This window comes from Urocampus carinirostris, chromosome 6 (assembly GCF_059441175.1).
Source record: "Urocampus carinirostris isolate Australia breed hairy pipefish chromosome 6, RoL_Ucar_1.0, whole genome shotgun sequence".
Classification (NCBI taxonomy): Eukaryota; Metazoa; Chordata; class Actinopteri; order Syngnathiformes; family Syngnathidae; genus Urocampus; species Urocampus carinirostris.
In genome coordinates, this window is record NC_142354.1 from 19,245,788 (window position 1) to 19,270,442 (window position 24,655).

The following is a 24,655-nucleotide window of genomic DNA, read 5'->3' on the forward strand; positions in this document are numbered from 1 at the left end:
ATTTCTTGTCGGCAATTAAACTCGCCTAACAGATTTACAGATACCATGCCGGAGGTAGGAAAGGAGAACATGCAAGTTTTTTTTTCTTTTTTTAAACTCTGAGTCCCAAATTTATCTTTAGTGTTCATATACTACACAAATTTCTGCTTACAGCAAGAACTGTAAATTTTGCAGTCAATGCCAAAAATAGGGCAGCACAGCGGTGCAGTGGTTAGCGCATGTGCGGCACAGTTCATGTCTTGGGAACCTCCTGCGTGGGTTCAAATCCAGCTGCTGGACTTCCTGTGCGGAGTTTGTATGTTCTCCCCATGCTTGCGTGGGTTTCCTCTGGGCACTCCGGTTTCCTCCCACATTCCAAAAACATGCATTTCAGGTGAATTGGCCGGTCCAAATTGTCCCTAGGTGTGAATGAGCGAGTGAGTTGTTTGTCCCCGTGTGCCCTGCAATTGGCTGGCAACCAGTTCAGGGTGTCCCCTGCCCACTGCCCGATGATTGCTGGGATGGGCTCCAGCACCCCCGCGACCCTACTGAGGATAAGCGGTGTAGCTGATGAGATGCCAAAAATACTATGAAAACAATAACACACAGAGCATTTTTTTCGTTTTCAAATTCATAGTTTTCAGTTTAATATTAGATCCATTCACACAATTCATGACACGAATATTCCACAGTGACCCAAACCAGCCTGATTCATCCTCAATGATTATTTGGGATTTTTGCTCAACAATTTTTTAAATATTTCAAAATGTTTGCAAACTTTATGATCAGCTTTGTAGAAAATACAACTAGATGGCAGACAGGGTGGAAGATGTCAATGAAAACCATGGATTAATAGCACCTATGGTGGAACCACCTGTCCTTGTTCTAAGTGCACAGGAGTCTATTTGAGGTGTCGTGTTGACTTATCAAGTCGGATAAGCCATTAGTCTGAGGAAAGAAGGGTACACTTGAATTTAGTAAACAGTGACTTCCAGGTATACACAATTAAATAGTAATCAGATGTTTAATAATAACAGTAACGAAAAGCAAAATATATCAGCAGAGTAAAAAAAAAAAAGAATAAGAAAATGCACAACTACTTAGCTCATGATAATTACTGTATTGATATTTACTAATAAATATAAAAACAGAAGTGGCTATAAAATATTGCTTCTAGGATTCACTTCCATGGCAACGTTAAAAAGGTTAAGATTTGGCGCACGTCACAAGTTGTACGCCTGACAAATGTTTAGTGAGTCCCTCAGCATTAGGTCACGCAGGCGCCACAAGGCGTCCGCCATTGTGGAGTGGGCTCCTTTGCTCTTTAGCCAGTGAGACGGGAGTCGGCTCTCCTGCTCTTTGGTCAGGTGGGCGTCTCGCCTTTGAGCTGTTGCGGAGGCAGATTTGGAGTTACTAGGGGGGTAAAGGATTTGTGCCACATGGAAATAGGCAGTCAAAAGAATTCATGTGGGCTGCAACGATTAGTTAACGCTGTCGACAAAAATTGATGATAGAACGATAGACTTCATCGTTGACAATTGTCACCAGACCTGTTTTTCCAACGGAGTGAGGTATCTTTACATTCATATCTCTACTGAGTTTCTCATTTTCAAAAACGCCTTTATCTCAGGCTGTAACATACACATACAGAAATGGTGGCGTAGACATCAAGTACACGTAGCAAAACTTCTGAAGTTTTGGAACGATTTAGCCTGATACAGCGAATGAAAAGACTACTGTAGTTGCAAAGTTAACATTGCTTATCATGTCAGTACATCAGTGATGCACCAACATTTAAAAAGCAGGTTGGACAGCTGAACAAAACAGATGCAATATACACAATTCACTATATCCACTACACAGCATCATCTCCAGATAGAATAGCAGCTTCAGCGACAGACTGCTGTTACAGTCTTATTCCACGAACAGACTTAAGATCATTTCTCCCTTATGCCATGAGGCTCTGAAACTCCACCCGGGGGAGTAAAAGCCCACATTAAACCCTAACCTCACATTTGCATATTTTGCTTTATTTTTATTAGTGTCTATTTTTTGGTACATTATTTAAATAGTTTTGATTTTACATGTTAAATTGGGTATTTTTGTATTCTATATCTCTTATTTTATATTCTAACACGAGGATACTGAAATCTGAAGATCAATCGTCAGTCTTTTAAACGATAATAATGACCAACCTTAGTAGTAAAAACATTTTGGATTTCAAACTGTTGAGAATTGTTAGGTCATTTTGTTACAGACTTTGCAGATGACCACTGAGTATACTTCACAAAATATTTGTTTAGTTTATTGTTGTACCGCTGCTATTGAGGCTCTTCTTGGTTAACAGGGATAAAAAATGTTGACATGATTTAATTTTCATTCATTTATTTACATGTCCCTAAAAATGGCCAGATGTTTATTTATGGATTTATGTTTCTACTGACCAATTGCGGCACCAAAATTGATTTGAGATTTTTATTTAATTTCTGTATGAATTAGATGGATTTTTCATTGTACCCATTTTTCTTGTGTGTATTATCATTTACCACATAATTCTATCTACTTCATGTTAAAAAAAATGAAAAGAATTATTATTATCCGATTAGTTGACTAATCCTTTCAACAGTCAGTGACTAGTCGACTATTAAAATAGTAGTTAGTTGCAGACATAGCGGTGCAGGCGTTCTACTTTCGAACCTTTCAGTGTTTGATCCCACTTGCTGACCGTGCTGGAGTCGGAATTCAAGCCCTCAATATACTTTAGGTAGGCCTCAGAGTGCAAAACCCTCTGTGTCTTTGGAGGCGGTGCGACAAACATGGGCGGCGTCTGGGCTTGTCCAGGATAGGGAGGGGGCGCATGTTGTCCTGGGCTGAACATCCCAGGCTAAAAAAGAAAATACAGAAATATAGACATGAAACAGTTGTTGCTACATTACGAGCTCTTTGATTGCCATTGACACATCAAGTACCATTTGTAATTATAATGGGAGCACTGCCTGAACCATGTCGTCTAACAAAACCACATTGTTTCTATAGTTAACCAACTCAAAAACACTTTTTGACAGTGACATCTATCTTTGTGAGAAAATCAACAGGGGATCGTTTGTACAAACTTAAATCTGCATATTATAAGCAGACCAATGCTTGAAACAAACCTTTTCCAAGGTAAATAGTAGTCACAAAAGTGCTCACCGATGGCAAGGACTCAAAGGTTGATGCAAAAATTAGAATCAAATTCAAGCCAGTGGCTACAGCTGCACAAAATAGTCTCAGACATGTAAATCAATGTTTTTTACTAAATGAAAATGTTTTGTACCACTAAAAGGCACTAAATATTACACACTGTCCCTTTAAATAAACAGCAGTGACATATCTCAAAAGACACAGCATGTTTATGAGCATGGGAATTCTCCACATTAGGTAAAATAATCTTAAGGTCGTATTTGGGGCGGCAGTAGCTCAGGAGGTAGAGCGCTCGTCTTGGGATCAAGGGATCAAACGAGCACGAATCCCGGCTCGTCTGTGTTACATGTCGAAGTGTCCTTGGGTAAGACACTGAACCCCTAATACCCCCAATAAGCAGGTTAGCGCCTTACATGGCTGCAAGGTTGCTATTGGGAAATGTGGAGCACATTGTAAAGCGCTTTGGGAAGTCATTGACTTGAAAAGCGCTATATAAATGCAGATCATTTCATTCACCCCTGAATAAGACTGTATAGAAGTATTTTAGCAATAAGTCGCATAAAATACGGCATCATAGTATAAGTTGACAGGTATGCATCTGTAACCTTAATCTCGGACTGATCGTTATATAACAGAACATTTTGTTAGAACTAACAGTGTGGAGTCCTTCAAATTTTGTTAAAATGATCAGACCATGAACCCTTGGATTCAGACAGCGTCTTGACTCATCAGACCCCCTAAAACTCAATGAAGGCAAGTGCCAACTTGCTAAAAAATAGACCCTTTGACATAAAGCTTGTTTATCAAGAATTTTGCTTCAAAAAGCGTTGTATTTCACAGAAACCAACCTATTCCCTCAGGCAATTACTGGAAAAAACACTAGAAAAAGTTTATTTTCCAGGTGAAAGGGTCTATACATTCATTGGTAGTCTCTCTGTTTATAGCCCTAACACACACATTTCTTTAGAGCCTTAAAAAAACCTGTCAAAATGGAAGATATCTGTAGGCACCGATCCTCTTTTTGCAAAATGGCTGGCATTCAAAAAGTTTATAGAAAGCCTATATAAGCCTGAATAAAGTATCTATCTATCCATCTATCTATGCATGTATGTAATTTAGAGGTGACCAGATACAGTAGTATGTGCAGCCCTTTGATACTTGTTGTGATTAAGGGAAATACAAATAACTTGACTTAATGATTGTAGGTCACCTGCTGAATGTAGCCTCCTGGAGTAGAACTTCCTGACATGCCATTCACAGCGGCACCCACCACACCTAAGAGGAGGAAACAAAACCCCATGTCAAACAACAACAATGACATGTAAATAAAACCTAAGACAATTCCCATAATATGTATATTGACTTCAGAAGATGAATATTAATACATGTGTGAGTAGTGTGAATGTATATCCTGTATCTGAATACAAACGGAGATAACTAATGCAGAGGGTGTAGAACCCCACCACGTCATATGGACCAGACAAAACCACAACGAGTGATGAGTGAGCAGATGTGGCAAGCACCGTAAACCCTTACCATGATGGAGCATGCCCGGGTACCCAGGCATACCACCTGGTTGGAGATGGTGAAGAGGCAAGTGGGGGCCCCCTGTTTGGTAAGGTGACATTGAGGACACACTCAACAAACCCTCATGGGGGCCCTGCATGGGCATGTAAGGTGGCCCGTAAGCTCCCATCATGCCTTGGGGAAAGAGGGCGAGGAGAGGATGACAACATCATTCATGCATAAGTGACATGCAGTAGACTGTGATGTGACATGCACTATTGTTGCCACATTTGACCCTTTCACACAAAGGCCCCGTAAATGCATATTGAGATATCTCTATACAGTCAGTTTATCTCTTTGAAATAGGGTCAAATCATATCAGATTACCAGAGTAAAAATGTTACATGTATCTATGAAATATGTTGAAATACGACAACGCCGACCTTTAAAGGGAGATTTGGTAAACTCAGGCTGTTTTCCATTATTGCAAAACCAACCAGCTTTTATTATTAATTTATGGTACTTTGATTAATGCACCGAATCTTAAACTGTCACCTCCAAAACATATAATAATAATAGCTTGGATATTGAACACTATTATTGTGCAATATGAAGTGAACAAGATGTTAATATTTGTAAGGATTAAGAATTAAAATAGAAAAAAAATTCAACTGAATTTTTAAAACATTGGATCTACGATATTATTACTAGTGATGTACTAAAGGTGTTACTAATGTAAAGATGTCAAATTTATGTTTGGGCCATTTTGTAGGTACCATTACTCAAAACAGCATGTTAAGGCTAGTGTAGAGGTAAGATCTTTAGCCCAAGCCGACCTGAATTTTGTCCTGGATTGGGCCTAAAAGGTCAATCATAACACTTTTTTTTTTTAAATTATCCACGTGTTCCTTCATCGTTTCTCTGCCTCTCTCTTTCTTAAAGTGGTGCGCTGAATCCATAAGGAAATACTGCTGCTGTCCTCAGAAATAAAATCTTAAATTTCGGGCTCGGTTAGGCAAATAAAGTTAATTGGTTGAGCTCAGGCTGGATTTTTAGCCCTGAACTTACCTCGGGTGTAGGACTAAAAACGAGCAATTGGAAGAAATTAGTTGCAATAAATTTAGTGTAAAAAATATGCGTTATTTTTGGTGGAAGAAATTACATGTTTTCAACACATATGTATCAATGAGTTGAGAAATTATTCTTGTATCAGTACAAATATCACTAGTTAATAGATTTAAATAAAACAAATAAATTTGGCCTTCTCCTGAAACTTCACACCAGGGCGTGTATGTGAAAGGGACTGGAGTAATAAACGAGTGTTAGTAGGCAAAACAAGAACGTAAGATTTCCAGGTCAAATTGTTATTCATGCAGTTTAAAACCAGAAGTTGGCCATGTTAAATGATAATGAGCATACAACTGAAGGCAACAAAACAAACTAAAAGAAAGAGGCTTTACAATGGTTGTATTGTTTCTAATGGTTAAATGGGTTTGAAATAGTCCTGCCTCATTTCCTTGCTGCCATGTAGTCAAACACGCGTGCTGTGTCTGAGAGGCTTTACCTGACATAGGTGTCATGGTCTGGTTTATCATGCCCATAGTGCTAGGCGAAGGCACGACCCCCATCAGTGACCCTACGGGGGTACCTGATCTTGGGGACGCTTGCTTCTGGGCTGGCCTTTCCCGTTCCTGTTGCTCCACGATTTTGGCTGCCCTTTCTGCAGCAGAAATTTGAGCCATTAAGTTTTTGACTGTAATTGATAACCGGCGACTTACAGCATATTCACCTTCGTAGTCCGCTTTCTTGGTGGCTTCGAGGTTCCTCCACTCGGTGCCCACAAGGCGACTTAGTTCACCGAAAGAGAAGTCCGGGTGTCGAGCCTTGATGACTGCTCGCATTTCACTGCTGAAAAGGATGTAACCGCTCATGTTCATCTTCCTCTTGGCGCCTTCTTTCTTTGACAAACCTTTAATCTTTGGTGTGGACTGCAATCAAAGAAAAGAGCTTGAGCAATCATGTGTACATTTACCTTATTTCCAGAACTATAAGGCGCACCTGAACACACCAAATTGGCCAGATATTTGAACGTGCACCTTATAATCCAGTGCGCTTTGTTTGTGGTCAAAATTGGAAATGCGTTACAATATTTATGAAATTATTGATCAGTCGGGAGATTTTATAGCCAATGGTTCGTAACAGGGATCGACCCGAAACCGGTAAGAGCACCGAATCCTAATCACTAGGTTGCTAGGGTCACAGACGGTTGTTTACAATTGCATAACATTGTAAGCAACGGGAATCAAGCCCAGATCGCAGGCAGGAAGAGAGCTGGATCCAATCTACTAGATTACTAGTAGAGGTAAGATGGGGCCTAAAAAAATCAGCCCAGCCAGACCTGTCCCGCAGGTATACAAGCCCGAACCCGAGCTATTAACTTGATTTGAGGGACCCACCCTGGAGTAAACCCGAAGCTTTACTTTCGCGCCGAAGTGTGCATTTCGGCTGAAATACACAGCTTCGGGTTTACTTCAGGCCTAGTCCCTCAAATCAAGTGAAAAACACACTTTGGCTCCAAAGTGCAGCAAAATAAAACTGAAATGGCACCGAAAAGAAAATTATATACTGCAGATGGAAATAGTGAAAAATGCAGCCAAAAAGCAGAAGAAAAGTTTGTAAAGCTTGTAAGCTATTGGCGAGAAGCGGAAATGACGTCTGACATGAGGGACATAGAGGTGGAAGTAGGAAGCGGCGCATCTTTTACACTGACACAGTGGATGACCATTTCTTTGGATTTACTGATTTGGAGTTAAACTGATAGTTTGGCAAGCATGTTCTTTATGATAGTGTTATCGGGATAATATAACTTCTGAACTGCAGCGCTGAAATGTATTACTCAAGTAAAAGTATTGTGTTCAGATAAATATTACTTAGGTAGAAGTAAAAAGCAGTCATCTATACAATTAGTTGAGTGTAAGTAAGTGGATACTGTGCAGATCATTGATGGGGGAAAAAAAAAGAAAAAAAGAAAAAAACTGTCCAATGTCTTGCCTCTAACCACTAGGGATACAGACGACAAATGAGAAGGCATTAGGCCTAAGCTTATTATCACCCTATTCTTGGTCACAGTGAGAGATGTTAGATAAACGAGAACGTGATAACATAATTGGTACAAAATTTTGTTTTGTTTCACTTTTTCTCAGCTGAAACTAAGCATTGTAGGGGAAAAACAATGAATGAGTGCGGCCATCGCGTATTCATATCTTTCAGGATAACAACATTATTTCCCACAATGCCTTTCTTTTCGTTCAGCTCAGAACAAGCGAATGACCTCCCATAATGCCTTTATCTTCATTCAGTTCATTATCTCGTGCATTTCATAATGATTTGGAGGTACGGGGATACAATACCCCAACCTTTTTTGTACCACACACTGGTTTAATATCTGAAAATATTCTTGCGGGCGGCCCAAAAATAACAAACAATTTGGTAACATGGCTAAAAATAGCGCGATGATGACAAAAAGCCTAATTCCATCTCATGTGTCATCTTTATTCCATGTGGTGTAGTGGATAGGATCCGGCGCGTTCCCTGACGCACTCCTGGTTTAATTCCCGGTCCATTTAATTTTATGCAATTCTCATCTGTGATATATTCCTACTGATCAATCAATGGACAGATACGGTACTTTTTACATATCTGTGCAACCGCAGCCCTTATTGAAGACTTTATTTCATGCGCCTGACATATGTAACACAAAACACTTTTTTGGGGGTGTACCCTTATAATACAATGTGCCTTATTGTGTCAAAAATACGGTAAATATGTAGAAAGAAATTGTAGTCTTTGAAAGAATACCTGAGAAGGTGTGTATTGCATGCCGTCCATGTCGTTGGTGAGGGAGGTTTGCATTTGAGGTGTGGAAGGCGTCTCCATGCCTTCGTCTTCATCGTCCATGTCATCCATGTCATCATCTCCATCCTCTGTATCAGCTAGTTTCGCCTCAAGCTCATCGATCTTCTTATTCAAAAAGGGAGACGCTTCCTTCTGAGGAACTATTAGTTTTCTGCCAAAAAGAAACAGATTAATGTCGATTGCGCTAAGGAACAAAAATGCTTTGTACGAATGGACTCACCTAAAATAATAAACCTCATCCTCAACCACTTTTGAAGAGTATGAGAAGCGCTTCATCCCCTTAAACTTTTTTGCTTGTTTCTCAGTGTCTATGTAGCGGCTCTCGCAGAGAAGGTTATCCTCTTCGGCAATCTCTGTAGGTCTGCATGACACGTAATCTTTGAACGAAGACACCATGCATTTTCCTGAGAAAGCACAAATGAGAACAACAAATGCGTCAAAGTCGGCTTCTCTCTGATACAACAGATATCATCAAAATACCTGTGACACATGTCATGGGCAGGGTTTCCTCCAAGTGGCTCAGAAAGACTTCTCTTTTGTAGAACATCTTGGTGGGCTCGTGTGCCGTCTCCTCTGGGTGAATAAAGACGGGACCGAAGAAGAAAGTGGCTCCATTCTGCACCCAAAGCTTCTCCATCCTGCAGCCCAGTCCAAATAAGATCAGCAATAACACACTGATTCCAAACAAAGAAAAAAAAAAACTTTGAAACACTCGTACCTGGCAACCCGAAGCTTGGAAAGGCCATGCGACTGGATGTAAACAAAGTCCCCGACTTTGAACCACATGTCCTTGTAGCGTAACTGTTCGTAGTGCTGGCATCCTTCTTCTGCACCGCTAACCTCCATGGGGACATCATACCTCTCCTAAAACATACAAATTGTGTACTCATGACAATTCCTATCTATTTCCTACCGCTGGTAAAATACCTCACTGTTTGCCAAATACACACAGCCACTTCATTAGGTCCAATTAACACTTGATTTTTTTCTTATTTATTTTCGCCCACACACTGTATTTATAGCTATATTGGAGAATACCCTGGACATAATGTATTCACAGTGTTTATCAGGGTAAAACTGGGATTTTCCTGCATTTTGAAGAGCAAGGAGGCCAAATCCAACAAAGACTACATTTCACAAAGTGCAAAGCTTCAACTGTGTGTAGTATAGGCTGAACTTAAAGTTTAAAAGGATATATCAGACAATACCTGAAAGTTCATGTCCCTCACCTTGTCTATGAAACTGCTACTGTTATCCGCAAACGAGACTTTCTCAAGTTTGTCCAAGTCGGGCTTGGCAAACATCGATGCCACACGGACGACAGGCAGGGGCACATCTCGAGGTACAAATCTGACAGGGCTTGGAGGCACAGCCCAAATCTTGATCTTCTTGAACAACTTGCACCTGGCAGTGTATCGAGATTCACAGACATACACGTCCTCGGCTTTGAAGCCCTCAGGTTGAAGTTTGAAATAATCCTACGTTTGTCGGACACACCAAATGAGCAACATCAGCAGAAAAGGGCGGGTTATCTCTGTTTTTCCAGGCTTACCTTCACAAACATGACAACACATTTGCCCAATACTTTACTAAAGGACACTCTGTTGTAATAATCACTCTTGAAGGCTTCATTTTCCAGGAACTTACGAGTGGCCATGTGGAAGGTTTCTCTCGGCCTGTAAAACCAGCAGCCGTAGAGCCACTTCTCCCCTTTGTACACAAAAAAATGAAAGGAGCTTAATGAAAAAAGTAGTTTGTAATAAAAGAGGAAAATAAGGGAAAAACAAGACGGATTAATCTCAAAGCATCGTCTACCATTAATTTAATTGTAACTCGTTAAGTAACCTTTATCATCCTCCCAAAGACGCTCAATCAAGATGATGTGAGGCTTCAGGTTGGCCTCTGAGGGCTGGACGTAGACATACTCCCCGACTCGATAGGTGATGTTCTCAAAGGTGCATTGTTGCTTGTAAACAAGGCCTGGATGCGACTCAGGTTCCCATACTTCATTTGCCAGGTTCTTCTCCCTAGAACCTTAAAGAAAATACAGATTATCCACATAAAGATTTTACTTTTAAGAATCAAATGTAAAGCAAGACGGCTGCTGATATTTTAACCTTCGACTTACTTTTGCTCGGCTCTTCTTCCTTGTCCTTATCCTCCTGGATTTCTTTGAGTATTTTCTCCCTTTTTTCCTGCTCCACGTCGTTGTGCATGTGCTTCAATGTATAGTTGAGCGCAGTTGTCTGTAAAATTTCTCCGTTTTTGCACAGCTCATCCCGGATCTTGATGAAAAACTGCTGCAGCTCTACTGCATCATCAAATACCTCTGAATCAGTCCTGGAAAGGATTGTGGGAAAGTAGGTCAGTAAGACATACTCTGTTTAAATGTCATAATAGATTTTAGATTGCAAAATATGGAATTATCTGTTTTACTACATCCTGCGCAATCAATTAAATTGAGCGATATTTTGGGAGGGACTCAATGAATGACGGACCAATATTTATTGGAGAGATAATTGGGAAAGACAAAACTTTTTTCAGTCAAACGCAGTGTGTGTCCATGTGACTGGCCAGAGATTGGTGGGCTTCTTTAACAATAGTTTCTGATTAGCTGCTGTCCCCGGTTTTCCGTATCAGTTTTAAATGTGCTTAAAGGAAACAATGCCTTAACTCAGTAATAAAAAAAGACAAATAATACACAAAGTAAGATTTAAAGGTAATTTTAGGTACAAACGAGATACACTAAATGCAGTAAAAACGGAAAAATATAAAGAAACTTTAATATGAATAGGGTAAGAAATATTTTGCATTGTACTGTATTATAGTTCCAACAGACACATGAGAATTGTGTGGACCAGGATCTGATTAAAGCCATTACTGCCATCTAATAGGAATGTATCATACTGAAAGCATTCACAGATGCTTGATACTTACTGATCAGTAGCACCCAAAGGCTTTAGGATTATTTTTCAAATTAAACAAAATAAAGCAAAATTTTAAGTTTTGGCACTCTGGGACAATGCCTTGAATACAAATTTGTATGTTATGGCCCCGAATGGGTTCAAGATAAACACTGTACAGACAAACAGAATATGATATAAGTTATTTCTATTGGTTTGTTGAAGCAGGAGGGTCGGTAAGGAATGAAAAATTCCTTACGCTTACTGAGCTGGATAATGGTTAAATTATGTTCCTACCTGTGCAGCCTCCTTGCCTTCTGCAACACTTCAAACACATGTTCTTGGAAAACATCCAATCTTTTGTAGCGTCCGCGTTCCACATTTGCTCTGATAGTGTCAAAGTTGAGCAGAGGCTTTTCTGGGAAATCCGGATCATTGGCAGGGATTTCAGCCAAAGAGTCACCGTAGCATCGGCCCTCTTCATCTTGGTGGCCAAGAACTGACACCAGCAGGTTCCTTATCATCTCACGCACCAAATTTCCCACAGCAGGAGGCCCAGAATCTTCTCCTCCTTCCTGCTGTTTGCGTTTCTCCAGGAGCACCCGGTGCAAAACGAGAGCATCGCGGTAGATGAGAGATTCAGGCTCGTTGTACATGCAAGCGTTGTTGAACATGACAGTGAAGTCTTCTGCTAGGGCCTCAACATCTTGGTAGCGTCCAGCAACCATGTGGCTGCGCAGGCGCTCCATGTCAATTGGTCGTTTGATGGTGGCATAGTAGTCAGGAAGTTCTGAGCGAGACGGCAGACGCAGAAAGATGGTGCTCAGGCGGCGGCCACGGCGGTCAGTAAAGTTCCGCACGGCGTCGTAAAGATCGTTTAATTTCTGCTGCAGTGGGGTGAGGTATTTAGTCTTCTTTGGAGAGACCCCACTCTTCCCTGTAAATTAAAATGAATCAATTATCGTACTTTCCGCACTATAAGGCACACCCCCCAAAAATAGTCTTTTGTGATATATTTATAATATATAAAGCACACCAGAGTATAAGGAGAAAGTAAATAAAACTACAGCAAGAGCTGCCACATTTATTTGTGTATAACCGCATTTTAAACACTTATGGTATATGTGAGTTCAATGTTTGATTAGTTAAAAAATGTCACTGACTACAGTCGCAAAACATTGCATATAAAAGGAATCGAGCCCAGGTCGCGGCAGTGAGACGCCAATGCCCAACTACTAGACCACCAGTGACAGAGATGACACACGAAAAGGTATTCAATTTTATCTCAAACTATTTTTACTCTATGAAAAAAGTAGTTTCTAAAAATGTTAATGAAGAATCAGACTTTGCATTTATTCATATCAATCAGGAAAGCTTTCCGCTTTCTCTGTTCTTAATATTCATCAGTGGCACTGTGAGTAAAAATAGATAATGAGATTAAATGTAATGCCTTATTCCATGTCATCTGTATGCTGGTTGGGTTTCGGCACTCACCGCCGCGACCCAAGTTCTACTTCCGTTGCATACAGTGTATGGCAATTTTAGTAAGTAGTATGTCGTAAAACGTTGAGTAGTATCGCATATAAATATGTACAGTGGAACCTCGGTTTTCCAACGCCTCTCAGTTCGAACAAACCGGTTCTCGACCCAGAATTTCGAGAAATTCTTGCTTCGCCTTTCGTTCAAAAAAAATCGGAGTTCGAACGCCATTACGCTAGGGTGCGATGCTGAGCGGCGTACGGGTGTAGATTGCCCCCACCCCTCGTGAAGAACTGTTATGACGTGCGCGCGCACTTCTTTTTGCTTTCGCTTTAGATATCAGTGAACGGAGTGTTTTAGCCCCTAATTATGCCTCCGAAGAAGGTCGGTGCAAGCAGCAAAGTTGCTAGAGGTGAAAAAAGAAGGGTAGTGCGTACAACTATTGCATTTAAGAAAGAAATAATAGCAAAATATGAAGAAGGTGTGCGAGTTTCCCTTCTTTTGAGGCAATAGAACATGGCTTCTGCAGACCTTCACAAAGGTAAGAAATCCTATTCATAATTATTTTCTTTATCCTTTAACCGCTCACCACTTTTTGTGGAGACCCGGTTGCTAAATGACGTCTAAATAACCTGATTTTTTTAGTTGTACACATTCATGTTAGCGTAATCTTTCGTACGGAAGATTACGCGAACGTACGATTAGCCTGGGTTAACTTCATGTTTACATTCATGGTAAGCATTCAGGGTGTTGGAACGGATTCAAACAATTTTACATTACTTTTAATGGGAAAAACGATTTTTGGTGATCGAACAAATCGGTTTTCGAACAGGGTTCTGGAACGAATTATGGTCGAGAACCGAGGTTCCACTGGACCTTATCCATTTCCTGTTTTATTCACCAGTATTTTGAATTTCTGCCACATTTGGGATTCTGGCAGACCAACAGAGACTTAAAAATGCGCCCTATCACCTCCGAGTTTGAAAGCAAATTTAACTGATGTGATTACATTTTGTTTTACACTTTATATGAACTATAAAAAGGTACAAATTATTATGTTGCATACTGGTTAAAATGTAGGGTCATTAGACGTCATTATATTATTCTGCTCAGCTTATTCTACATAAATGGATTAATAACAATAAATACTAACAGTGACAGTAAATTACTAAAACCTACGGATTTTAAGTTTGGGAGAACCCACATCCCCCTCTTCAGGAGGCTGTCCTAACTCCTTGCGCTTATCTTTAAGTATTTTCTCCAGGATGTCAGCATCGTTGTACACCTAAAAGTACACATGATTTGGTCATGGCAAAGACAACATTACAATTTTAGTTTCACATCTTTCACACATCCTACCTGAGAACCTTCTTCGTTATAATGACGGGCATTGCGGAACATCAACTTCATGTCATCCATCAGCGCCTCTTCTGTAGCGTAGCGCTCATTTCGCACATTGTGCTCGATCGTTTTTAGGTCCATGGGGTCCAGGATAACCTTATAGTAGTCAGGGTAGTCCTTCTTTGATGGTTTGACCATAAACAGATCGCAAAGACGCCGATTGGTGCTTGCCTCCCTGGCTTCAATCACTGCGGCGTACAGTGATTTCATTCTGTTCTTTTTAACATTTTTCTTGTGGCTTACAAAAAAGAAACCCAAGGTAATACAATCATAAAATAGTCATATCAGAAGGTTGACAGGTAGAATGGGGAAGGGAGTGACTCGATACCTTTTTTTCTTGATGCTGCCCGTATCAGACGACAGCATGCTGTCACCATCCTCCTCATCTTTCCTCTGCAGCTCCTTCTTTTTTGCCTAAAAAAAAGCAACGATGAATGAATTCACTTTTGGACCAAATGGAGGCCAGCACAAGGGAACATAAAATAATTTACTACCTGCAAAATCTGCTGGAGCCTGAGAGCCCGTTTGTAAATGCTCGAGTTGGGCATGTTGTATCGCTTTGCATTCTCAAACATCAAGGTGAGATCAGAATCCATTTGATCCACATTTTCATATTCGCCATTTTTCATCTTGTTCCTACATTTGGGAGAAAAAAAATGACTCAACAGAACAGACAAATTATCCTGCACAAGGTGTCCTTGGTTTGTGACAGGTTTTATTCAACTCTGAATTTGAATGAGGTAGTCAAAATGCCACTGTTGTTGTCTGTGGGCTAGTGATACCATTAAAACATACTGCATGGGAGCCATTTCAAACCCAAAACAAAATGACTTTTACCTGATTTGCTGCAGGCAAATGGTCTGTTTTATTTGTTGGTAGTAGTCTGGGTATTCCCTGCGAGAGGGCAGATTCTGGAAGGGTTCGGAAAACAGCTGGCCCTGGCTATTCCTTGCGCCTCGCACAGCTTCATAGAGCTGGAAGATGGGGTTGCTTATTTCCATGCTGGAACTTTGACTCTCAGCCTCTGACTCGCCTTCGTCGTAGCACACAGAGCCTGTGCAGCAGTGACCAAGTTAGCTGCTTTTTAATTTATTTTAAGAAAAAAAATAATAATCCAGTGCTAGTTAAATCCAGTGCTGCCTCATTACACTTACCAGATAACACAGGGTCTTCCTCGCTCTCCGAGCCGTATTGAAGAGCCACACTGACGCCGGAAAGTCGATCTCCCTGACCGGATCTGCGATTTCTTCATGATCAGAAAATAGTAATTATAATAAAATTGAGTCATATGATTGGAAAGTACTGGCTGTATGCATGATTTTATACTGTGCATGCAATTTAAGTGTATTTTATAGTCATTATTGATCATGAAAAAACCCAACTTACCTTATGCGGAGACTCGATTTAGTGGGCTCAGCATGCTCAAGGTCCGTTTTTTTCTGAATGAAAACTTTCTTTATGGTGTTTGCATCCTAAAATAGGACACACTAGATCATTGTAATAACTGGAAATCTGGAGAAGGAGTACCTTTAATGCAATAAATTCATAGAAAAAAGATATACCTTAAAAACCTGAGATCCGGGCTCATTATACGTTTTGGCATTTTTTGCCATGAGGTCGATGTCCTTTCCCATATGGTTGACGCTTTTGTAGTAGCCCATCTGAGGACAAAAGAGTATTAACAGTACACCCTTGTTACAGCATAGTGATCTTGCGATGTTCCAAAGCTCTGATCCTATGGAGCTGAGACGGGCAGTGGGTATAGTGGGATGGAGGGAGGAGGATGATGATCTGAGGGTGTGGGATGGTGTGGCAATGTGAAGGTTGGAGAGGTAGGGAGAAGCAAGGTTATATATGGCCATGTAGGAATAGAGGAAGGTTTTGTAGTTGATTCTATGGTTGATTGGGAGCCAGTGGAGTTGCTGAAGCACAGGGGTGATGTGATGGCGAGAGGGGGTTTTGGTGATGATGAATGCAGCAGTTATGGACCAGCTTGACATGCTTATTTAATCCTTTCCCTCCGTCGTCCTTAATTGTCCTATAGCTTGATCTCTTGTGAATTTACATATAACAAACACCTCATGATTTACATAGGTTCTGTGGATGCACAGTCACTTCATCATCATCACTATCATCAAAATGTTTCCATATATTTTCAGCATTCTATACAATAAAATTATCTTTATAATAACAATAATTCTCATTGGTGTACATGTTTTGTGATGTGTTTTGTCCATCATACAAGGTATCTTTAAACCTGCAGCAGGATCCCCAATAGCTGATCTGTGCAGTAAAACTACAACACATGGGAGCTTGAGCCAATTACCTCCAGCATCAAAACTCCCACCTGTCTGCCCTTACTATGAGTTGTGCAGGTATATCTGTTTTATAATCTTATTAAAAGTTATCTCTATGAGATTGTATCACAATTTTTGTAGTTTTTGTTTAGTTTTCAACATCGACATATGTATTAACCTCTTTGTTTTGTTTGGAAAATATAGATCTAGATTGTAATTAATTTGCATAATATAATAGTGATAACAATAACGATGTTCAAAAATAACAATAAGAGTAGTCATAAAGTGGATGATGATAAAAATAACAACAACTACAACAAAAATGATAGTCATGATAATAGTTATAATAACAACCATAATTATTATCTTGAACCATCTCTTAACTGTATAAGGCTTCTTCTCCAACATTATCTGGAGACTAATAATTACTGCTAATAATAATAACAACAATAGTCAAATCTTTGTATCTGGATTTGAACATGTGAATATTTGGACATTGGACACACACATACATCATGGCACCTACCTGAATTCTCTGAGCAATTGTTTTCAGATCAATGGGATCCTTTATAACAGCATAATAGTCTGGGTAATGCTATTAAAAGAACACAAAATGACTTAAGAGAATGCAGAACATTTAGCAAGTAACGAAAGCATCATGCTTGGAGTCAATCAGTACTGACCAATTTGGAAGGCAATTTTTCGAAAAGTTTACTGACGACATGGCCTGAAGGATCAGAGTACAAAACCACCGCCGCTAGGATTTGCTCTAGCACCTCCTTTAAGCTGCTGGAGGATGACTGACAGATGACCATAAAAAAAAGAAACATCACAAATTTAGATATTGTTTTATTATATATATATATTATATATATATATATAAAATGTTTCAATGAGAAATGAATTTTGTTTTCAATTGTATAGGACAAAAGAGTGGAAACAATATGCTACCAGACAAACCTCATCTTCCGTTGACCCCCCTGGGTTATCGATGTCGTCCCCATCATCGTCCTCATCTTCGCCATCTCCACTTCGCAAAAAGTCATTCCTGGTTTGCAAATAAACGACCCACAGCTTGCTGGCAGCTTGATACTCCTCGCTGTCTCTCTAAATTGATGACGGGAATCAGAGTACAATTTGAAAAAACTTAACAATGCCAATGAGTCACATTTAATGAAATTACCAGTAGGCATACCCAGAGAGCAACAGAGTACCTTGTAATAGGATTTGGTATTGTTGAACATGAGCTGGAAGTCTGCGGTGAGCTGCTCTACCGCTTGATAATCTTCTGCCTTCAGCTTATGCTGAATTTTTGTCATGTCTATCGGCTGGGACACCACTTCATAGTAATCCGGTGAGTTTCTGTTGAATGCAGTGAATAGAATAAGCACAATAATCAAAATGGTTATTAATCTTTCATCACAACTGCCACTGTGAAAGCACACACTTTTATTTAAATATATATGATATATTTAGTTTTTCTTTATCATTTGCACATACTATACTTTAAGTTTAATTTAATTGCCCTGAAAGGAGAAACCCACCAATTTATTAATAATTATTCGATAATGACATTTAAGGCAATGTATTCATTCATTCATTGTACATTAATCTGCAGGTATTTTGTGGAACTGACTGTATGGTGAAAAGTATTTAGACTTTCAAAGGGACGGTACCAGGCTCGGAATTTTTTTCGATAGCCCCTTTTCTCGGTTGTTTCATACAGTTGCTGATTTTAAATTCAGCAGTGTATTCGGATAAACGGTGGGAAAAATAAAACATCAATCAAATGTGCTGCTGTCATTACTCAGTGATTTTCAATAATAGTACAAGTTGTAAAGAATTCCTCTTTTCTCTGAGCAACACCCAAAGCCTATCAGGCATTGATGGTGTCCAAAAGTGACATATTAATAATAATTATAATAATAACAATAGTAAATAATAATACACGGACTGTTTTTTATTTTTGTGTGAGCATTTTTCCTCCAGTCAATGGAATGATTAATTCCTTATCAACCATGAACACAACACCAACATAAAATTAGCAATATATTTATTCAGTATCGTTCAAAGGTCAAATTTCTCACCAGATACAGCAGAGTTATTTACATTGTTGTGCTTTTACGAATTTATCTATAGCTTTCAGGACGACTTTCTGATTTCTCTATTCGTCTCGCGCACCGTGAACAAAAGTACACTGATAATGGGAGAAAGTATGTTGTTCTAGTGGTTAGCATTTGGCTCTCTTGCTGCCGTGACCCAGGTTTGATTACTGCAGCGTCCAATGTATTCCGATTTTTGTAAGCGATAGCTTTCGACTGATCATTCATTGCAAAAATATACTACCGTAAAAACTGATGTAAAACACACGCCCGAACGGAGTTATTTCTAAGGTAGATAAAATAATGCGTGTTACACATTAGTAAATACAGAACTATTTATATTTAATAGATAACAGATGTCACTGCAATGAAATGAAATGATCTGCATTTATATAGCGCTTTTCAAGTCAATGACTTCCCAAAGCGCTTTACATTGTGCTTCACATTTCCCAATAGCGGCCGTGATCTGTGCAGCCATGTAAGGCGCTAACCTGCTTATTGGGGGTAATTGGGGGTTCAATGTCTTACCCAAGGACACTTCGACATGTAACACGGACAAGCCGGGATTCGAACTGGGATCCCTTAATCCTAAAACGATTGCTCTACCTCCTGAGCTACTGCCGCCCCAACAATAGAAACGAAAGAAGTTCTCTCGCAATATGCATAATATCCGAGTCCAACATTTGCTTGACTAACAGTGTCCCTTTAACTAAAAGAGAGCAAGTACTACTCTATTTGTGTAGGTACAATATTGGTCCATATAGGCTTGCAATGAGTCTTTCCAGTAAGGTTTAATATCCGTTAAAACGTTACCTTCGCTTTGGCACCCTTAGAAAAAGTTCACCGAGGTTTCTCCCCTGGTCATCCTTGTAGTCCCTGACAGCGTTGAACAGCTCATGGCATACAGCAATCTACAAAAAGGGACGTGAGCGTTTTACAGATGATCTAAACCATCACCCCAAACCAAACTGGACTTCTTACCGTATCTACAGGTGGAACACTGGAAGCCCATTTTCTTTTGCGACCGCTTCCAGGAGTGGAAACTTCATCGAGGTCCCCGCCTCCGCTCACGCTGCTGGAGGGAGAAGTGGCTCGTCTCCTCTTCGCACTCGACATTGATGCGATGCTTCGCGGCTGACTATGAAAACAGAGAAGACATACGCACTTTAAGGAGAACGCACCAAATTGATTGTTTAATATCGGGTGGAAAGCAATAGTGATTGGAGTCCAAACTAAGTCGCTTAGCATTAGCATCACTTGGACGGATGGAACAAAGCAGTGAGCTTGCTAGCACGTTCACTCCAGCTACTCTTCAATGGCAAACACTGACTATGCTTCATTTCACCGATAAACGGACCACATTTAAAGAAGGACAAAGCTCGTTATCATAAACTATACGTACTGAAAATGGAGAGAAGACAGCCGCAGTTCCCTGAGCAAAGATATAGCGGCTAGCTCGCCAGTGTGTTTAAAAACTCTAGACCGGAAGTGGGGCTTGTGGTGTTTGTATGGTGTGAAGAAAACGGCCAAAAATACTCGGTGTCTCCACCCAGAGACTTGGAAAGATACTGCAACCTCGCTCAAACTGAGGAAAACAATGAATAAATCCCCCAAAAATATTTTTTTAAAACGGGGGTGGGCACATTTTGAGTAGCAGGAAACCAATGATTTGAAAAGAAGAAATTCATATATTTTTTTATTTACCTACCTAATGTTTCATTGCCAACCTGTTTATCGTTACATTATGAAAATAGGCCACTGAGAATGTTGTTACTATCACATGAGTTTTATAGCTAAATTAACCTTATTATTTAATTATTACATGATTAAATAAATAATCACATTATTCATTTTATTTTTTTATAAATGAAAATCATAATTCTCCACATATTTTAGTGAAGTATTTACTTGCTAATCAGTGTACCTTCAAGCAACGGTCTTCTTACCTTGAAGACTCAGTAATGTGCTCTCCTCATCTTGAACAGGAAGTTCCTGTGTTATGCTTTGTACTGTGTGGTCTGAATTCTGAGTTTCTGTAACGCTGCATGTACAGCTTTTTCAGCATAAGAGTGGGGCTGAAATATTCTTGCATGCCTTTTGGTGGGAGAACGCTTTTCCATCAATTGGTCCGGAGTGCACTCGGATTTTACCTCTGTTTTGAACCTTTGTAATAAACGCCCTCAGCTCTATTTTATCAAAGTCTGATTACTTTTTCTGGTACCGGGAAGAACACACTGCGAAACTTAGGAATTTCCTTCTCCTTCATTATGAAGGGACTTTCATCCAATTGTTATTGAAACACTTAAAATATGGTGTACACATAAAGGTATTCCCTGCAAATGCAAATTTCAATTCAACGTAATAGCAAATGAATCTCTCCCCTTTTTAAGCACTAATTTCGACCATTTGAATCGAAGTTCCCAAGAGCAATAGGGCTACTTCATCAGTCTTTTACTGCATGAAATGTAATATATTGGTAAAAAGAATTGAATAAAAATGCAAGTACGGGAAAATGTAGCCAGCTATTTGAATTTTGGCCATGAGCATAATGAAAAATATAGTTAAATGGGGACACGCGAAGAGTGGCACGGCGGCTGAGTGGCAAGTGCGTTCGTGACACAGTTCTGAGGTCATGGGATCAAATCCAGCTACCAGCCTTCCTGTGCAGAGTTTGCATGTTCTCCCCGTGCTTAGTGGGTTTCCTCCGGGCACTCCGGTTTCCTCCCACATTCCAAAAACATGCATGTCAGGTTAATTGGCTGGTCCAAATTGTCCCTAGGTGTGAATGAGAAAAATAGTTTGTCTCTGTTTGCCCTGCGACTGGCTGGCAACCAGTTCAGGGTGTCCCCTGCCCACTGCCCGGAGATACCCGGGATGGGCTCCAGCACACCTGCGACCCTACTAAGGATAAGTCGATCAGATAATGGATACATGGAGGGGGACAGGCGAAGGGACAAAAGATAAGAAAGGCATCATTAGATAAATCCATTTTTGTCAGTAGTATTTTTACACATATATATTAAATGATCGATTCAGTGATTCTTTTCAATGAAGTCTTTTTATGTTTTCTATTTGTTCATTTCCCAGTTCATGTCATGATTGCCCGTTGCCCTCACCTGTGCCCGCTTGTTTGGCGCCAGCTGCTGCTCGTTGCCTGATTGTATCCCCTCCTATTTAAACTCAACGCTTCCATTCACTGCTTGTCAGTCTGTCAGCAAACCTCCACACATGCAAGGCAAGCACTATTTGACTCTGGCTCCCGTCTGTCCCGTCCTTACCTGTATCCTACTCATCTGCCCCTGGCTTCATAATCTTTTCTGGCTCCCTGACTTTTCCTTCTTTCGACCTCGCTCCGATCTCCTGTCCCGGCTAACTGACTGATAACGGATAATGGATAATGAATAACGAAGATAGATCAATAACCCTTAAAAACCCCAAACCCCACTCGACTCGTTTCCACCCATTGACCACACTCGATCGCACATCCCAGCTACTCAACTCGTTCCCGCCTTCCGACCACGCTCCGATCCCATGAGCTCACTGCTTCTCCGGCCCAGCGATCGCCAGATTGCTGGCACTTGCTTTCCCATACCAGACTTCTCAGATTCCGCAATAAAAATTGTTGTGAAACGTTACGCGTTTGGGTCTACCATCTGTTTTTTGTTCTGACATTTGAGGCTGCAGTAGCTCAGGAGGTAAAGCAGTTATTTTGGGATCAAGAGGTAAGATATGTCGAAGTGTCCAAGGGCAAGACACTAAATACCTAATGCCCTGCATGGCTAACTAACCGATAGCAGCTATTGATAGCTTATATCCCTAACCCTTTCGGTTAGTTAGTGTGTGTCTTAGGGAAAGTGTGAAGCACGTTGTAAAGCACTTTGGGAGGTCTTCATTGACTTGAAAAGTGCTATATAAATGCAGACCATGTACATATAGGTGAAAATGTTTACCAGAATTTGAGAACTTTGCTGTGAGATTATTTCCATTATAAAAGTGAATTAAAACAAGGATGTCAAACTCAGTTTGGCTCTGGTGCCAGGTCCAGACTTTCTGATCTCAGGTGGGCCAGGTCAGGAACTGAATTTCAACTTACTGGTACATATTTTTTTAGCTTACCGTAGTTTTTCAGTATGCTTTATCATTCAGTTTGTTTTAGTAGCCTACCCTACATATCCTAATCATGATGGCAGGGGATCTTTTTTTAAACAACTCATTTATTCATAAACAACGGGGAAAATTATTTTCATTATTGGCATTTAATGTGTTAACTGGTGTATTTTAAATGTAAATACAGTTTTACACCTGAACCAATTCACCACGCCATATGCACAATTTTTAACTAAATCGTCATAATGGTTGAAATGTTTAAAAAAAAATACAAAATAAAAGTTTGAGCAGTGCATGGGCAATAGGATTAGACTACTCGGCTGGGCCTACTAAAACAAAGAGTATTTCCTTTACTTCTCTCTAGAGGCCAGAGGGAGTATTTGGTTTGCCAGCGGACCGTATGTTGGACATGCCTGAGCTAAAGCTTCTTTAAACTTCTGCAGATGCACCCAGGTGTATTTTTTAGTCCAGGTGAACTACATCCATACTTTTACACCCCACTTCAACCTCACCCACATCAATCTGGAAGATATATTTTTCCACTCCACCAGTTTTTCAATCGTGTTGCCTCAAACAGCTCATTCTTGACTTCTATTTAAACGTGGTGTCCGTAAGCTTAAAATGGTTTACTCGTTGATGCCATCTTCTGGCTGAAATCGTTATTGCAGCAGCCTCTGTCAAGCTGCTTCTGTGCTGCATGCACGTACGTGTTTCTTCTCTCTCGTGCTCGAATGAACGCTTCTTTTTTCATATTTTTGGGGGTGTGGGTTCGTATTTGGAGTGTATTTAAAATAGTCCTTTTTTTACTTTCACCACTTTCATCCTAGAAAAAAATGAAATCAACCAGCACACATGGGAAATCGCTCTCCATCACGCCATCCCCCCTGCCTCCTTTCATGAAGCCTATTGCGCTCTGTGGCCAGAACACTGATGAAAAAAGTAAGATAAAAGCAAACGGGTGGAATGGGAAAAAGTCTCTTTAAACTCAGTTGGGCAATGTTAACACGAATGTAAAAAATAAAATATTTAATTTTAAACTTTTTATGGACATCTCAAACTCCTCACCCCACCAAAGGTGTCCTTAAAAAAGTTTAAAAGTGAGTGGTATTAAACGCGTGCATGAGGCTTTCCTGTTTTCTGGGATATAACTGGTGAAAGTAGGAAAAGCAATGTTCCAATTACAGTGAAAATGCCAACCCGAACCCCCAAAAAGATAAAGAAGAAGAGTTTATTTGGAGGACGTCTCACCCAGGATATAATTTAGTATAGAAGTGACACTGGAGAGACACTTGTGCAAGCACCGTACAAGCAGGTTGACAGAGGCTGCAATTCTTATTTTGTCCAGATGATAGAATCAGCAAGTAGAATATTTTGAAATTATGGACATCATCTTTAATTATAGGTAAGATTGAATAACATTGGGTTGTTTTTTAGTCAGCAAATACCTGTTTTGGGAATAGGGCTCAGCTTTGGCAACATCCTGTGGACATACTTATCACTGCAGGTCATTGTTCGACAATTTTATTTTTCTCTTTTGCTTCTCTTAGCTTTGTCTCACGGGCTGGATTAAATTTGTAGTTTGCTCACCCCTGCTTTAAAGACTCAAGTAAACATACTTTCTGTAACATGAAAATGCGAACTTATTTTAATTTAGTGCAACATTTAACATATCCTATTACGTAAATGCAAAACACATATACAGCAGTACCTTATTTTCTATACTGTAGCTCATTTTTGATTGACAGCGCATTGTATTCCTGTCCCACCCCATCGAACTGGATTT

General features: G+C 40.0%; 1 protein-coding gene across 2 annotated transcripts; it reads right to left on the minus strand.

The window, feature by feature from the left end:
- Positions 1-975: 975 nt before the first annotated feature.
- pbrm1l (polybromo 1, like) lies at positions 976-20,293 on the minus strand. 2 transcript variants are annotated; one of them, XM_088338145.1, is made up of 30 exons: positions 20,168-20,293; positions 19,747-19,903; positions 19,579-19,676; positions 17,878-18,025; positions 17,624-17,770; positions 17,347-17,463; positions 17,190-17,258; positions 15,929-16,027; positions 15,753-15,838; positions 15,521-15,612; positions 15,204-15,420; positions 14,861-15,002; positions 14,695-14,780; positions 14,325-14,604; positions 14,145-14,250; positions 11,784-12,423; positions 10,712-10,923; positions 10,429-10,617; positions 10,136-10,293; positions 9,813-10,061; positions 9,302-9,447; positions 9,064-9,221; positions 8,804-8,987; positions 8,527-8,734; positions 6,458-6,656; positions 6,233-6,388; positions 4,699-4,863; positions 4,373-4,437; positions 2,677-2,863; positions 976-1,366 (listed from the first exon to the last, which is right to left on the minus strand). In XM_088338145.1, exons 2-30 carry the CDS (start codon positions 19,879-19,881, stop codon positions 1,203-1,205), a joined length of 4,902 nt encoding a protein of 1,633 aa, XP_088194271.1. In that variant the 5' UTR covers positions 19,882-19,903; positions 20,168-20,293; the 3' UTR covers positions 976-1,202. The 2 variants fall into 2 exon arrangements, with proteins under 2 accessions (XP_088194271.1, XP_088194272.1); XM_088338146.1 differs by lacking the exons at positions 4,699-4,863; positions 14,695-14,780; positions 14,861-15,002; ... (9 more) ...; positions 19,747-19,903; positions 20,168-20,293 and having other exon boundaries at positions 14,325-14,621.
- Between the last annotated feature and the right edge of the window lie 4,362 nt (positions 20,294-24,655).

Excerpts from the sequence above, each read along its gene's own strand:
- pbrm1l (XM_088338145.1), bottom strand. The coding sequence starts at position 19,881 with ATGTCGAGTGCGAAGAGGAGACGAGCCACTTCTCCCTCCAGCAGCGTG. Across the intron at positions 9,222-9,301 it reads TCCAAGCTTCGGGTTGCCAG|GATGGAGAAGCTTTGGGTGC; the intron begins GTACGAGTGTTT and ends ACTGGGCTGCAG. Across the intron at positions 6,657-8,526 it reads TGCAATACACACCTTCTCAG|TCCACACCAAAGATTAAAGG; the intron begins GTATTCTTTCAA and ends CTTTGATTGCAG.